The following is a 17412-nucleotide window of genomic DNA, read 5'->3' as shown; positions in this document are numbered from 1 at the left end:
CACTGTTTTTAAAGTTATCTGCTCTAGCACAATCTTAAAAAGCTAATTTATGGCAAACTGAATTTTAATCACTTTAAAGAAATAAGATATGAAATAAATATGCAGCATGCAAACATTGATAAAACGGTTTACATTCTACATAACCTACTACCATTCACTTCTTCCTCCACACAGTCCGCATGTAGGAACTAAGCTGCCAAACAAGCACCTCGTTTTAAATTCACTGTTTTTGTGATGTCGTGCGTTTACTTTCACCCACTTTAGCCCCGCTCGTTCATATTGAAGTTATAGGTAGTGTTGCGGGCTGGCCCTCTTTTTGAATGACGCGCAATACAAACGCAGGCAGCCTATCAGAACAGAGCTCAGTCACTTGTGTAAAGTGCATAACAAATAAACAGGAGTTATTTCTGATTTACTACAAGACCCACACAAATATCATAAGTACATAAAAAATGCAGGCTATGGGATCTTTAACTAAGGTGTTTGTCAGTACTGGTTGAAGGTCAAGTTACTGAAGTCACTTAATTATTTAGAGCTACACGAACGTGGTGGATTGTGTGGACTGCTAATGTCTGGAAAAATGTCATTCTCTGAGGAGAGGAGAAGCGCAACCAGACACACTGAGCGCCGGGGACACGCGTTCTGAGCGCGTTTATATAAATGCCGTCTATAAAGAGGCATTTAGACACTGTATTCTTCAATAGCGACCATTTTGCCTGATATAATAAGCGACAAACGCGTTAACCACAACATCCGCTGTATGTGAGAGGCACGCGCTCTACCGCACTGTGGTATATCTGAGAAACGAGGTTTAGTGACAGTTTATACACAACATACGGTCAAGTCGTCACGCTGCCCCTTGTATTAAATTGATAATATCATAATATTGCTTGGTAGCAGCCTAATGTGCCTTAAAGCAGAGTTGGAGAGCAAAAGGAACCGCCCAAAGCTGTGAATGTGATCCCCCCTCCCCATCTGTAAGCTACTCACTCTCTCACTCTCTCTCTCTCTCTCTCTCTTCGCACTGCAGACCTTGTGGCAGCGGTTAGTAGTCGCTGTCTGCGCCCACCACAGCAGGCCTCCCGCCACATAACATTTGCAGTCTCTGTAGGCCGGAGTGAGGACAGTTGTAGAGAAATAACGGTTCGCGTTAAGGTTTGGCCCTGTTAGTGTGAACGCGCGTGCTTTTCAGCCATGAGGACACTCTCGGCGGCGGCATGGACGCTCCTAGCACTCCTCTCTCTGTTAGCAGTGAAAGGTAAGCTCAGCCCTTCGACCCTCTTTGTTGAAACCCTTTAGGTCATGCCTAATCATCATTTTCCTCCCTCTCGACCAAGGATCTGTGATCTTACCCCGCTCACGTCTGAAATGCGCCCCTCTCAGTGTCAGGTTTGTCTCTTACTGGCTGTTTTGTTAACTGAACATCTGTGAAATGTTACAGCCGTTTTTCAGCCGTTTGGAAAAGACTAGCTCTGCTCCGTCTACCCACACCGGTTGATACAAAGCTGTACAGGTTGCGTCGTTTTCCTCGACAAAAAGAAGCTGAGTTTGAATCCCTTTTCTCTCCTGTGCCCCCGTGTCGACTGCAGTGGGTTGTGTGAGGTGAATATTCTAATGTGCTGTGTAATATGTAGATATTCGGGAGGCGCAGGTCCAACGTTCAGCATATTGATGAGGTCGGCGGTTGGTGTACATTGCAGTCCTGCAGCAGATTGTGTGAAACTAGCCATGTTTAATCTGTGCCTGTAGTATTTTGTCTTCCAAAAAAATCGGACTGACTGCTTCTCAGATTTTTTGTAATCACCTGCATTGAGATTTATATGAACAGAATAAATTTATTTAGGTGTATGTTAGCACGAGTCAGCTATAACATTATGCAGGCTGCTGGTGCAGCAGAAATAGGCTTTTCCCCCTCCAAACCAGAGCATTCATGATTTTCCAGGTGTTATGCTGTTGCTGTCAGTCAGATGCTTCGAACTCATTTCAGTTCCTCTTCAAATTTAAAGTAAAAAAATGATGTAATGTCTCAAAATAGCACAATTTAAGCTGCACAAAGTCAGCTCTGTTGACACACCTCCATATAAGAATGGCTGTACTGTCCAGTCCTGTGCTGTGTCCAGAACCGCCCAGGTGGACGGTGGAGCATGAACTGAGAGCGCATGCGCCTACTGTGGCAGAATGAGCCCAGGTACAGCATGGGTGCAGTTTTTTGGAGACTGCGGAATATGGGGAGATACCATTGCTTTTAACATGGGGTGGTGGGCCAATACACAAAGTGCATGTTTGCAAGGGCACAGCATTTCTCAAAGGTGTTTTTTAAGGTTGTAAAGCATCTGTTTAGCCAAGTCCTAAAATATTGGATTGTGTGACTGAATGAAATTTGTCTGATTAGTGTTCTTCTGATCTTAATGTTGAGCCATGATGCAGCAGTAGTGTCCCCCCTTTTTCTTGCAGTAGTTTGCCCACCAAAAACAGGTTCCAGCTAAATGAGTAGCTGGATCCAATGTGAGGACACTGGCATGAGCTGGCACACTCCCTCTCCTGCTCCTTCAGCCACACCCTCTGTTGTGTATGTAATTAGATCCATGCGTGTAGCCATGTGCTTAATGCTCCGGTACCGAATAATTCATTACTTATGCATGGGTGTGTAATGGTCGTCTGTGTTGCCTGGTTTCAGGTGTGTTTTGCTGTCAGGATTCCCTGTAGGGCTGTGGCCTACTGTGTGACAACAAGAACAGGCCCTTATTGCACATCAGTATTTAGCTTTTACCCAGGAGATTTAAGAGCTGGGAAGCCCACATGTCATTCATCAGTGGGCGGCTACAATATGGTATCAGTATTGCTATAGTTCTGCATTATTAGATGGAGTTGTGGAAATATCTGCATTGGTTTTGAGATTAGAACTGGTTTTGATCCTTATATAGATGGAAGGCTAGGTTTCCATTCACATGTTTATAGGCATTTTGAATGTCAAATTAAAAATAATTTAAAGAAATGGCAAATATTAAATCAAATGATTAAACGTGTAAAGAATGATTGATTTGTTTCTGCATTCTATTTTTTTTATATTTATAAACCACCATCTGCCCTTTAGATTATGTGATAATGTCCTGACAGAAATGATCCAAAATGACTGGAATATGATTTTGTTACATTAACTTTAAGGCTCTGTTTCCCAGACGGGGAACAAGTTTTGTCCTGGAGTAGAGGTGTTTCTTTCAATAGAGAATTTCCATACAGAATGCTGTGTCTTCTAGGACTTGGCTTAATCCCTGCACTGGGAACTGAGCCAACGTTAAAGGTTTACCATTAAAATTAGACATGCACAATGATATGAGAGTCATGTTTTATAAGCAGGTAGTTGCACAAAAAAGTGTGAATCTGGCAGATTTGACCAATATATTTTAAACCCATATTTGACGACATGACAAAATATTTACTGTGTTTGTTTATGTTATATTTCTCTGTTAAGCTGATCCAGGTACAAATCGTTTCAGTTTCTACTTTTTCTAAAGGTTTACATATCTGCATAGGTATAGATGTACAAGAAAAATATCTTATTATATTATTAACCCCTGATTTACAAAAGAATGGTTTGCTACTTTATTTGTATTGAGGTAAACGGATCAGTCAGTTTTATATTTTCCTCCTGAATCTGATGCATACTTGCGTCTTGATACTGTATCTAGACCTTTGTTCTTCTGTTTTTAACCACATACAATGCAGTTATTTACAAAACCAGTTGTGTCAAGTTCACTCTACTGTCTCATAATTTAAGGTTCTTTCAGCACATGAACATATTTAGTAAATTCTCTAATGTTTCTGATTTGTGCTTGGTGCATGACTCAGTGGCATTATGCTGAGCTGGCCTGGCAGCGGTGCAGCAGACGGCTGGTGTTTTTAGTGCTACTAAATCTGGCACAGTCTGCAGAGGCCTATCCAGGCTACATGGATAGAGAGAGATTGACAGACTAAACAGAGTTAGAAAAGAGTCTTTGTGCAGTTGACCTGCTCTTTGATTACTTTCGAACTACTCATCACATAAGTGAAAAAAAGAAGATCACTGACCCTCAGAACTAAAAATACACATTGGAACCCTAGTTAAGCATAAATGCTGTTAGAGTTACAGTGAACTCATCAGTGAAGTGTACAGTCTGTAATGGTGAGGGAACTACTCGCACAGATATAACTAAATCCCAGTGTGCCCTTTGTCCTTTCTCAGACAGTTGCTTTGGAGAAGTCCTGTCTTACACTACAGGCTTGTTAATCCACCAAAATGACACAAAAGGAAAAAAAACCTCTGGGAAATATCTTCCTTCTGAGCTCTGTGGACTACAGAAGATTTTTTGTTCTTGTGTACTATGCATAATCAGAGACAAGCTGTCATTTTCCAGGCTGTTTTGATATCCAGAGTGGTTGGAATGTGTTTGTAGTGTTGTGGAATTTGTGTCTTAACAAGAGTGCTTGAAGACAGCGGGAGGCCGAGTACTCCTCTACTCCTGCTACTATACTGTGACGTTTTAAAGCTGGCAGCTATTCTACAGTGCTGTACACAAGTGCAAACACATCATGGATCTCAGTGCACATTCATGAAGGAAATGCAGTGGCAAATACATAATTTAATTAAACTTTTTATTTTATTTATTTTACAAATGCCTGAAAGATGTTGACTTGTATTAGAATAACTCTGCCGGTCAGCTCCTTTTTTTGCAGTCTGTTTGCAATTGTATTTTCACTCTCAGCAAGGTAAGCCTGTCAGTCAAAAACTGTTGGTCTGACTTTGAGATAGAAACTAATAAGTCTATGACGATTTTTAATCAGATAACAGACTACTACAGCAGTATTCACTTAAGACAAAATGTGATGCAAAGTGGGAACCTAAGCATAGATGCCTTCTTAGAGTTAAAGTGAAGTTAAAAGTGAGATGTGAAGTCACTACTGATCACTTATAGAATAAAGAATGAGATTTTCTGGGGTGTTTTTTTTGTTTTGTTTAAGTGCATATTTTGAAATACAGTGAATGTCAGGCACCCTGGTAAATGTAACAAGTTGTGTAACAACACAGTGCTGCTTTTGCAAAAGTTATAGCACATTTTATATTGTATGTTTTATTTTCTAATGTGTTGAATTCAGCAGAAATTCTGCACGAACATTTGCAGAAAAATGCCATATTTAAGTTTTTCCTGGAAACGTATTTTTACTGAGAAAATCAACAGGGTGTTCAATGCTTTGCATACAACTGTACATTAATGTATATTTTTATATTTTATATTTGACATTAGGTTTCCAGTATTGTGGCTATTTCAGAGTATGTATTAAAAACTTGTCATCCTCTGTCTTTTAGGTCTAGGGCAGGATTTGGACCTGTCTGATGCTTTTGATGATTTGTCACCCTCTCGTAAGTAAAACCTAGCGCAGCAAGCTCATGTCCATCTGCAAGAACTTTTCTCATAAACATTTTTGTAGGCCTGACTAAGCCACAGTAATCCAGATCCTAGAATCTGGCCAGCACTCACTTTAGCTGTGTTGTTTTCCTCAGCTACTCCTAAGCCCAAACCAAAGGAGCCAGCTGGAGGAGCAGGAACAGGGGGAGGTAATTGCTACAGTGTGACATTAATTTTAGGAGATAAATTATTGTTCCAGTTTACATTGTAGTTGCTCATTACATGCTAATAAGCATTTATACACCCTGAAGAACAGACCTCTCTGTGCTTCCATTCTTTTTAGAAACTGTTGTAAGATAGTAAGAACAGTATTTACACCATTCAGTCTAATGGGAAATCACAGTGCATGTGTAGCTTTTTTTATCAAAATGCCTAAATCAAGAATGATTTCATTATTTCAGACAATTTTGTGTGTGAAACGTCACGCTGTTAGTAGAGATTGTATATAATATTTTTGTCATACAGTCAAGCTAACATTAACATGGTGGCAAATTCAGCATAATTTGTTCACCTCAGAGACTCTGAACAAACACTTTAGTGGTCCGATTTGAATAATTTACTTGTTTTGACAAAATTTGAGTTACAGTTTTTACAGTTACACTTACTGATTTTTGCCAGGATTTAATACAGCTTGTCTAACCTTGCAAAAGTTGCTACAAAAGAAAGTGTTTGTGATCAGAGCATGGCTCAGTTGAACAGCCTGTTCTCTAATGTAACTGATAAATGGTGTTACTCACTCAAATTTCGAACATGGTGCTTTGTGCTGCTCTGCAGACTTGGAGCTTTCAGATGTTTTGGATGATGAACCTACCCCGAAGCCTCCTGTCCAACCAAAAGTCCCAGTCAAGCCCAAGCCCAAACCAGGTGAGAGTCATTGTTTCAAACCGGGTTTTCTTTCGGTCTTGTTTCAGATAGACCCGTCTTTCTAATATCCTTTTTCATTGTTTTTACAGTGCATGCTCCTGTGCTTCTCTTTAAGCCTAGCTTGTGGTAACTCATGCATGTTGAGACGATGCTTAAATCAGTAGCCACCATTGCTCTCGGATTTGAAAGCTGCTCACTTAAGTTGTGAAGGCTGAACGTGTTCTGCAGAAATCAGTGTGTTGCCTTGTTAAAGAGACAGCTCTTGGTCCTCAGGGTCGTCGTTTGCTCTATCTGCTAGCACATATTGATTTTCTGTGGCCTTATTTTGAGTAGGGCTGCAGCACTTGCTTGCTGATAATCCTGTGACCCATTGCTCAGAAATATTTGATAGAGACCAAGGGGCATTCTGCGCAAATGGATTCCTGGGTTAGTGGACAGTTTGGCTTAATGTAAGGTAGTGGAAAATAATAGGTAGTGGTAGAAAATCATTTTTAAGGGGCAGTTTTGCTCTTATTGATTACACAACTTGGGCACTGGTGAAATATACAAAATACAGTAATTGGATCAGAAAACAGACTAGAGATTTAATCTTATGAGCAGAACATTTACAAATTAAGCAGCATATTTTGAATTTCCTTTCTCTTTTATTGGGGTGGGGGGTGGGGTGGGGGGTTGAAACACCAGTAATAGATTTTTTCAGTTTTACTTACAAAGGAGGTAAGAGCTAGCTAACTTACCCATTCATAAATAATATGGCCTGACCGATAAGAGCATTATGTGGCTAATACTGATACTTTAACCAATACTGGCAACCAAGTAATATTGGGGAAAATAATATTTTATGTTGCAAATGTTGTTTTCACAATAGTTGCAGTTCAATAGTGCATTCCTGATAGTTATGATCGTCAGTTCTCAGTTGTCAGATTTTTAGGGAAACTTAGTCTTAAATGATATAAACATTGTAGCAGTGAGATTAAACTGCTCAGAATGCTGTGCAATTTTAGTTAAACAGTTAGTCTCATGCTAAATGATAGGTCTGGATATGTTTTATATGCTTTTGAAATGTTGGCCATGACGGTGCTGTGTTCAGAATCACTAGTTCCGTTTACATTGTTGTCTTATAGTTAAATACTGGGTTGCCCATTAATGCAACTAGTTAAGATTTTGCCCTGTTGTCTGGACATTGTGAGTTATAATTTCTGTTATTCCACAACCAAAAAACCAAAATTTGTCGGCATGTTATCAATAAAATGCTTCTTGATACTAATAAGGTGTTAAGTTGGCAAGCTGTGAATATCAGCTTGTATGACTGGCCAGGCAGTATATCTGTCAGAGTTGCCAAAGAGTAATGTCTCCAGTGCAGGGATTGTATTTTATCAATATGTGGTGGTGAATGCCTTTGGATTGTGACATTGACGTTTGTAGCAGCTGCTTATATCAGAATCAGAATCAAGCTTTATTGGCCAGGTATGCTACACATACAAGGAATTTGGTTTTGGTTACAGGAGCTCACAGTGCACACACACACACACGAGTGTGTTTATACCATCAAGTCAAGATCTGAGAGTAAAGGGATGCTATATGCGGACCTTAAAATAATGGATTAAAAAAACCTGTGCAAATTCTACATGTGTTAAGAGAATGACTTTAACCTGCTGTTTTTCTTGGTAGGTTTTTAAGGAGCATGATGAAAAGAATACTTTGTTTTTAAAGAGAGTGTATAGTGATTTTGTGCTTTTTGTGCATGCTGTGCTATAACAACCCTGCCCTTTTTCTACCTTCTGGATGTTCTTTTTGTAATCCGTACTTGAGTTGGCTCTGGAGCAGTGTGTATGTGCGTCCTTAAACCTACTAACGTATTAGCCTTTGCTGACAGAGGAGACCCACTCTAATTTCTTTGCGCCCACCGTGCGGCCGGCTTTGTTGCCCCGTACAACCATCAGGCCCCTTCGAACTTCTGCCCCCCCTCGCAAGGTCCAGGATGGTGTGTACTGTGTTTATATCCCCTTTAGTGGTGTCACTCACAGTCCCTGAGTTTGTGTGAGTCCATATGATTCAAAGCATGCCAAGGAAAAGGGTGCCTTTACAGTATATTATTGTAATAATCAGTTATTTTACACAGCTGGCACCATTCTCTTTTATGCTTTGAATATGTTATTTAGAGGTATACTGAATATTTGAATGTGAGTCGATCTTCTCATCCAGAAATGTGACAGAAAAAAATTCCCATAGTCTGCATCCATGTGTGTCTGTTCTGTGCACTTGAAGGGCCCATATCTCAGAAATAAACAGCCTGTTTAATCAAAGGTATAAAGAGAAAATGCTCATTTAAAATTTATTTTGACTTCTTTATATTATAAGTAGACCTTAGATAAAAAAAAAACATGCCAGAACCATGTAAGATATGAGCCCTTTAAACTCGCTGTCATCAGTGACGTATTGCATACCAGCACTTAAACTGCAACATGAACAGCAGCTCGCTGTCAAGACTGCTACCTTAAGTGCACTAAATCATAATATATCATTTCTTTTCTTTCTTCCCTCATTCTTAATATTTTGTAGTTGACTGTAATCCTGCATGGCAATTGCTCAGCACTAAATGCATAATGTTATTTAAATCATTCATTGTTTAAAATGGTACATCTGCATCTATGTTATGTGTAATAAATTGTTGTTTATTACACTATAATAGATTGTAGTATGTTATAGTGACATTGTTTAGGGCTTGTAAGTACAGTAATAGTTGTCATATTGTTGATATCGTTATACGACTGAATGCACCCTGTTTTTGTAAGGAAGATCTAACACAATGCACACAATTCATAATACATAATATTTACCTCATAGATTTTGAAGACTTGGAACTCATTGATGCTTTGGACCCCAGCAATGACATTGGAGGCAAAGGGAAAGACCCTAGCAAAGGACGTAGGTGTTTCTTCCCTGTTTTTTTTCCTTTGCTTGTGATGTTAGATTTATTTTAAATATGCTATCTAAAGTTATTATTTCAGTATGGAACTGCTGTCATTTGTATAGTTAGTTTGTATAACAGACTGTTTTGTTACATGTACTTGTTTTGTAATTTTGTAATTAACTCAGAGAAAGAGCTTTCTTTTTAGTACTGGTGATATCAGTGTTTATCACAGCTTCAGAACGATAGAATTGAGTATTACATGTTAGATACGGAACGTCTAGTATCAAAGCAGAATAATTCTGTGTTGCTTTTGGACGTCCAGAGGAAATATAGTAGGGCCTTAGTTCACTGATTGTTCTTCAGTGTGACACAGCAGAACACTAAAGGTGGCAAATGTACATAGCTTGGAAAATGTGCACACACAGAAATTCAGATAAAAGCGTGCATACATGTGTCCTGCTCAGCTTTTATTCATGGAACGCAGTCATGTGTGACATTAAGCACCCCACCCTACCCTACCCTGCCTTTTTGGAATATAAAAATGACAGATGCCCCCTTATTTTGACTGTCTTGTTAAGACAAAATATGAAAAAGAAACATTTCAGTAAATAGAGGTGTTGAGTAATGATTTGCAAGCTGGGAAAAATGAGAAATGTTTTATTTGGTGGTTTGTCAAGTATTGTAAATTGATTGTGTGGCAAAGCAAGTCACTGGCAGCAAATGTGGTAGATTGAGAGAACGACACAGTACCCCGAATAAAAAAGGATGGCCCAATGTCACAGTTGCTGTTTAAAGAAGAATCATTGTTTGGTGGCTGACAAGGCAGTGTTTCCTCGATTATCTGAGAAATTGTAATGTCTGGCGTTTGGTGAGGCATGGAAGTTATATCCGGATTGGACTTTTGGTGGTAGCGAATTGTTGACTTGTAATAAAGAGCACAGATTAGAACACATTTCCCAATACTGTAAATCAGTTAGAAAATCAGGCTGCACGTGCGAGGTTATGCAGTGCTGTTCATTTTTCTTTACACAGGGGACACTGATCTCTTGGATATCCTTACCTCAGGGGGAGAAGGGGAAGGTGGTGCCAAGCCCACTGTGTCTGGTGTATCCACAGCAAATGGCTGTGAAGATACATCCACTGCATCCTGTGCTTCAGTCACAGAGGAGCATGAGTGTGAACATCAGAAAAACACTGTCGATGAGATCATAAGTGTAAAAAATGAGCTGAGAAATATCGGTAGCGTTCTGCAGGAGATTAGCCTTTCATTAAAGGAACTGGTCAAAAAATGAGCTCAGTTTACCATTTAACTTTCTTCCTCTTGCTTTAAAGTAGAGCTGTCGGGCTGCTTCATTTGTTTGCATGTCTGGAGGGCCAAAGTCAGGGTGACGACAGGGTACTGGCAGCAGCTTAACAATACAGTGCGCATCATGAGACAAGTGCCGCGATACATTTTACAGCAATATTATACAAGTGTTATGATACAATATACTGCCAAAATGGTATACGAGCAACATGATACAATACTCTATCGCTATAGTATACATGCACATCAGTTCTGTAGCCTTTTCCACTCCTGAGACTGGGAATGGACATCATTACACCGGCACTCTTGCTCAGTCTAAATACTGCCGACCGAGGTTTTGAGCCAAGTTTTAGGTGGGTACCCACGTTGTGTACCAGTAGCCAAGTAGTTGTGGCCAGTAGCCAAGTGGTAGGAAAGGTGTGTCAGTAACCGGAATGTTGCAGGTTCAAATTCTTGGACTGACTGGACTGGCATCCAGTGAAGAGGGTCGGCATATAGCCGAAGTTAGCAAGAAGTTGTTGGGTGTGTTTGCTTGCTGCATATTTATGTCCAGGCCTTTTTCAGTAAGCTAGTCTTTTCTTTAACATCTACACAAAGCTCACATCCTTGGTATAGGCCAAAAAAAGTAATGCCCTTTCACAATGTAACCTCATGATCATACGAAAAATATCACATTGTAACATCATGTATCTTTTCAGTTATTCTTATTTGACTGGCTTTTGTAACATGTACATTTCCCACCAGGGATTAATAAAATCGTATGTTAAGAATAACCTTGAATTAGATTTTTTTTCTCTCTCTGTAGCTTGTAGCTTCCTCTTCCTCTTATGTGTTTTCCCTGTGTGCTCTCTGTGCATTTGAGCCAACTGCCCAATTCTGTTAATCTGTGCTTATGATGTAACAAAACAATTCACTTTCTGAATCAAATGAGCTGGAAACTGGTTCAGTTGGCGTACTTGTGTAGTGTCGTAGTAGAGCCAAGCTAGGTGTTTTTGAATATCACTGGCAGCGCCTGCATGGCTGCAAAGTTTTAAGGTTTTTTTGCCTTTGCTGCCGTCTCTCTGCCGTGAATTCCGTGGATTTTCACAGTCAAAAAGAATTTGTTTTGCAAAATTCTGGTGCCCTACACAGTATCATCACAGTAATGGCCCAAACCAGACTTGACTGTGTATTTGAATCACACTGCCCATTGCAGTGGACCAATACAGCCTCCTCAGACTAAAATGCTTATTTTTTTAGCTTTGTAATAGTCCTTGCTGTTAAACAGAACTAGTTTCTTTCTGAAGCATAAACGATGTCGCTCTGTGTTTTGAACATATGTTTTATTTCACATTCCTGAACACAACACAGCTTCCTGTTTACCTTGGCAGTAGACAAGAGTGCATCAGTGCCTCAAGTAGCAAGACCAAGAGCAGCAGTAGCTACAGGACTGATAATATGAGGAGGAGGAGGGAGGGGCATCCAGGGAGTGTCAGATTTCAAGATACCTACTCGATCGTCAGTCATTTTTCAAATGGGAACAATTAAGTATTCACTCAAATAAGCAAACAAATTCTATTTCAGGTTTTATTAGGTCACTTCAGAGTCCGGAATTTGAAGGACTGTGCAATGTGAGATCACTAGTTGACAGAATCCAGCAAATTGTGTACACATGGTCTAAAATCATAGTGGAACAGATTGTCGTGTCAAGCCAGCATGTTTTTGAAAACTGACATGTACAGTCTTTGTGGGCTTGAAGCATTTATACATGAGACCCCAGGGCTTTTTGTTCTTAGTCAACTACAGTACTTGGACACAAATGCTGTAATAAGAGCCAGAATCATTTCTCAAGCAAAAAGACTCAGAGTTCCAGCCAGAGGATGGACTATTTTCCTACGGAGAATTCCCATGGAATATGTAATGTATTCCATGAAAAGACATAACCTGTGTCTGGAAAAACAGTCGTCAATACACCACAAACAGCTATCAAACATTTTTAAAACAGTGCCAAAAATGTGAAAGCATCACATCATTTAGCAGATCGTCTTCCTTTTTACAGACCAACCTGATTACTCTGTTGAGCAGTTTGCCATGTTGATGGAGTTGTATCATTAGTTCCTGTCTTAGAAGTGGAAAATCATAGTGGGGAACTGTAATCTCGTGTTCCTGTCAGATAAAAGTGTTGGAGGAGGAGGGGGCCGAGGTGGTGGCAGACCCAATATCAGAGGTGGAAATGGTGGTAAGGAACACAGCAGACTGCTTAAGGGTGACCTTTTGTGGCATGGAACTAAAATCTGTATTTCTCTTCTATGTCTTTTGGCATCTCTCTCCTGTAATTCTGGAAGGTTTTTTTCTGCCTCATTGTTGCTCCCCACAGTTAAATCCACCATCACATTTAACAAGGCCTAATTCATAGTCTAGCTAAGCACATAGTTCTAAGGAATGTAAGGAGCACGTCTCACTAATAAACCATCACCCTATATTCTCCTAACCAATAACCCTGCATGGTTATTGTGGTTTTAGTCACCAGATTTGTAGTTTTTCTTGGTAGGTCTTCTGCTGGATCTTGCGGGCTGCTAACTTTCTTTACTTTCGGAAATGCAGGCTGCTCTCTCATCTAGCTAGATGTTAGTATTTATCTCCTTTTGAATTCCTTTTTCTACCTTTTGAGGAATCTTCGCAATAGGATTTCAGTTTTGAAGATTCTATATAGGTTGATGCTTGATGACACACACATCAATCATCTACCTATAGTGTGTTGTTCCCAACTTAACAGTTGTGTTCTTTTTTGTAGGTGGTACCTTTACAGATGAAGACCTTCTGGATGTGGGAAATAGTGAGGGCTACAAACCTGACCCAAGCAAAGGTAGCGTTTTTCAGACCATTTTACTTTTGGCCACTTTTTACCTGATTTTTTTTGTCTGTACTGTGTTTTGGCAGTGGTGTCTAGAGCTGTCTTTAGCAAATTACTTGGCAAAAAGATATAAAAGCACGTGTTGTTCACGCTTGGCTTTTTATCATACGGGAGACCAGTAGGACAGTTGTTAAATATGCATTAGCATTGTGCAGATTACTGACTTATCATTGCCGATTCATAGAGAAAGTACATTTAAATCAATGAGTTCTACAAAACAATAAAGTAGAGTTTAACGAGTATAACAGCTCAGCAGTATTTATAAAGGTGCGTGTTTCGCAGGTGGGCGAGGAGCCGCAGGCAGTGGCGATTTGGACTCTACTGATAATGGTGATTATGGTAAGAATTATATCCAAGTTTTAAAACTGAAAATAGAGCTAGGTCAGTTAAATGTGTTTGAGATGGATCCTGGCTTGTACGCTTTTATTCTTATGTTTTAGAGATATGATGAGAGGTTAGGCCAGTTATATCAGCAAGGTCAGTTTCCCATGACAAACTGTCTTATCCACCTCTAGACACCATGGCAGAGACTGGTACCATTGCTGGTATTGTAAGCGCTGTTGCTATGGCACTGGTTGGTGCAGTCAGCAGCTACATCTCCTACCAGAAGAAGAAGTTCTGCTTTAGCATACAGCGTAAGAACAAGCAGCCAACATATTTGCTAATATGTGGGCCTTTAATTACCTTTCTCCAGTGTACATTATTGTCTTCTTATTCTTTCTCCAGAGAGTCTGAATGCAGACATGGTTAAGGCAGACAATCCAGAAGCTGTGGTGGCCCAGGAACCTCAAGGTAAGTCACCCTTGTAGACTTTATCAGTAACCTGATCTTATGAAGGATTTCTCAGCGAATCCAGAACGCCCACAACAAGAGACACGCAAAAAGACACATGAATAGACAATATTGTGTTAAACAGTGAAGACATTTCTTGACATATATATTATGATGCTTAAGCCTTAGAAGTAGAGTATTACTGCCTTTTTGCCATAGTATACAAATGTAACTCTAATTACATATTTAACTCATTTGTCCTCCCAGTTCAACAAACTCTACTCCAGCCCCCTAATGCTGAGCCACCCGCAGAAGATAATGCAGTGTAACCTGTACTACATCTTCCAGTCTGAGGAGGGTGCAGTGATGAATATGAACGCCATCCTGAGGGAGAAAACACCATCTTTCCCAGCCTGCACCTGCAAACCCACTCTTTTTTTTCTTTCAACTACCCATTCAGCTTTCTCATCCAGTCAGACTTTCTGTAAATATCATATTTATTTAACTGTTTGCCTTCATCATGAGTAATATGACTGTTTACAATATTATTCCTATGAAGTGGGAAATTCTGCAAAAATGAAGAAAAGTGCTGTTTCAAGAGGATTTGTGTATTTTGTTCTAGACATTTTAATACTTTTATTACAGCTGCCCTAAATCTGTTGGCTTCACACTCAAGTGCGACTCTATCACTGTGTAACTAATGTGTTGAATCCATATCTGGTTTACGCAAATGTTGCAGAAAGTGACTGAATAACTAGTATTAATATACATTGATCTGAAATCCACTTCCATAGGAAAAACTTTGCAAATGGGTTATTGATGGAGGACTGTAACCCCTAATTGCTAAAGATTTATTACCTTTTAATGCACACTTTTCACAATTTCAAATGTTTTTACATGATCTGTATATATTTGCCACTTTTACACACAGTGTGAAGTGATTGTTGTACATATGCAGGTTTTTGTGTCCTAGAACCGTAACTAGTTTCTAGTGAAGCTACAGAAAAAAGACTGACACTGATGTCAAACTCTAACCTACAGCTGCTCACGTTTTCATTTGCATTTTAAGTAACTGGAAATTACCTGTGTGAAAAGTTGATTGTGTTGAAGGAACCGTGTTGATGAGTCTTTGCTAACTAAGCTTTGTTTTCGTGTGTTTTGATGATCAGTACACCAATGGTAGCAGTTCATGTTTTTAAGAAATAGGTGAATTAAATATGAAGAAGAAGCCTAGGTAGACCTGTATGAATTAGACCTAAGAGAAGGAATACATAGAAGCCGAGGTCATTCTTATATGTTAGTGCAGACAGTACTCGAACAACTTACTATGTTTTGGTATCCCTTACGGAATTTGCCTTTTTGGGACTTTTTAAAGATATTGTGCTTGTAAATTGTGTATTGCGTGTATTCAAGTTTGTACTCGAATGGTCGTATCAGTGTATCCTTATACACACCTGTAGCAGTACATGTATGGAGGTATTTGTGTCCCCCACTCTTTCCACTTTACTAGAATGGGGTTGTCTTAACTTAGCAGTCATATTATTAGTGGAGCGTTTGGACTTAGCTTTTTGTCTTTTTAATACTAGTACAATCTGTTGCACCCTTCAGTTTTGCTGTTGCCTTACGGAATTTCCGGCTGTGTTCCGATTTGAGCATTTGGTCCTTTCACAAGATCCATGTGACTGAGAAGGTCTTTGTAGTTCATTTGTGTTGAAGGACTCTTCTTTAGTTTACTTAACCATGAAGACCAGAGGGCTCATTTTGTAGAGAAAGCAAGCAAAGAGTGAATTGGAGCACAGCCTAAATTTGCCCTGCTTTCCTTCCCGAGATTTCCCAGCTTTCTGTGTCACCTGTCACCTCCTTTTTGTCACGCTCCGTTCTGATGCACCTTCTCTATCTTCTTAGCCACTTCCTGCTGGTGCTTTCCTTTTCTATGCCTTACCCTGTACACAGGGGGAAAAACAAAAGCACTAACGCAGAAGGGAATACAGTACTGACTGCAGTTGAATGTGTCCAAACCAGATGTGTGTGGTTGAACTCTTGGTAGGACATTGCAACATGTCACAGAAGAACACAGATTCAACAACCCAAATATTCTCTTTTTGTTCAAGATTACAGTTAGGATGGAAAGATCTGAACATCAACCACTTGCTGTTGCTCTAATACTCCTGGTGGAATACGGCTACCTTTGGCACTGCACCGACAGTCACGTCCTATCAAGGGTTCCGTTCCATATCCATGTTTCTAACTAACAAACAGAATGTCTGCTGAATGTAACTTTTTCCTGCGCTGCCATTTTGTTTGTTAGGTTTACCACTTAGATGTAGCATCTTCAGTGCTACTTTTGGCAAAAATGCACAACACCAAAGATATGGTAATGAGGGAGTGATCTTGTCCCTTTGCATGTGCTTTGACGTTCCTGGTGACTGTTCAGATAAGAGTTGGATTGTAGCAAAATTTCAAATTCACAAATGCCTTGACCACTTGAATTTTTAACAACAAATTTGACAGCGTTCGTTCTTCATAATCTGACTGTTATAGCCGGCAGATTCGACCATCCTTGGTGAATTGTGGCTTAATCTATGAAACGAGATTATGTATTCTATATAGGTCATGAGTCGGAGGTTGCATCTAGTCTGTAAGGAATTCTGGGCTTTCTCGCGTCATTTAGATACAAACCGCAACGCTCTTCAAAAAAGGGTGAAAACACAGATGCATGCTTTGGTTATCTAGTTATAGACAACGTTTTTCTTGCGTACTTGGTTGACTTCTGAAGTTTGGACGAGTTTATAGTGAGAGAGTTTTCTGAAGTGTTTTGGATTTGCACTGCCAGTGATGTGATTGTATGTAAGCATTACAACACCTATGCTGCAGATCAGACTGTAATGCTGTACGGTAGACTTTGCATCGTGGGATTACTGCACTGTCTTTGACCTTCGACCAAGATTAGATTTTCTGCATGGAGCCTCACTGCGATCACCAGTGCCGGTCCTGTTCTGTTTAGGTCAGACTGTTGCACCCACACTCACCATCAAGTGAAGGCCAGAGTTAGTAAAGATTGATCGACAATCTTCACTGTTAAAACTCAAGTTTCTACTGCTTTTTAGCACTACAGATCTGTTCTCAAATCTCCTTATCTCACTGGCAATTCCTGATAGAAAGAGATTAATGTGAACAAAAAAAACAATAAAATGGACTGAAATTACATGAGACTTTGATG

General features: G+C 39.7%; 1 protein-coding gene across 4 annotated transcripts; it reads left to right on the top strand.

Moving 5' to 3' along the window:
* Nucleotides 1–998: 998 nt before the first annotated feature.
* cd99l2 (CD99 molecule-like 2) lies at nucleotides 999–17397 on the top strand. 4 transcript variants are annotated; one of them, XM_037546834.1, is made up of 12 exons: nucleotides 999–1258; nucleotides 5345–5398; nucleotides 5540–5593; nucleotides 6219–6308; nucleotides 8185–8292; nucleotides 9156–9236; nucleotides 12681–12746; nucleotides 13302–13373; nucleotides 13704–13760; nucleotides 13937–14056; nucleotides 14148–14213; nucleotides 14460–17397. In XM_037546834.1, the coding sequence occupies exons 1-12, from the start codon at nucleotides 1195–1197 to the stop codon at nucleotides 14519–14521; spliced, it is 894 nt and encodes a 297-aa protein (XP_037402731.1). In that variant the 5' UTR covers nucleotides 999–1194; the 3' UTR covers nucleotides 14522–17397. The 4 variants fall into 4 exon arrangements, with proteins under 4 accessions (XP_037402731.1, XP_037402736.1, XP_017565446.1 ...); XM_037546839.1 differs by lacking the exon at nucleotides 8185–8292; XM_017709957.2 differs by lacking the exon at nucleotides 12681–12746.
* Nucleotides 17398–17412: the final 15 nt, after the last annotated feature.

Source organism: Pygocentrus nattereri, chromosome 2 (genome assembly GCF_015220715.1).
Source record: "Pygocentrus nattereri isolate fPygNat1 chromosome 2, fPygNat1.pri, whole genome shotgun sequence".
Taxonomy (NCBI): domain Eukaryota; kingdom Metazoa; phylum Chordata; class Actinopteri; order Characiformes; family Serrasalmidae; genus Pygocentrus; species Pygocentrus nattereri.
This window is presented reverse-complemented; position numbering and strand designations above follow the sequence as displayed.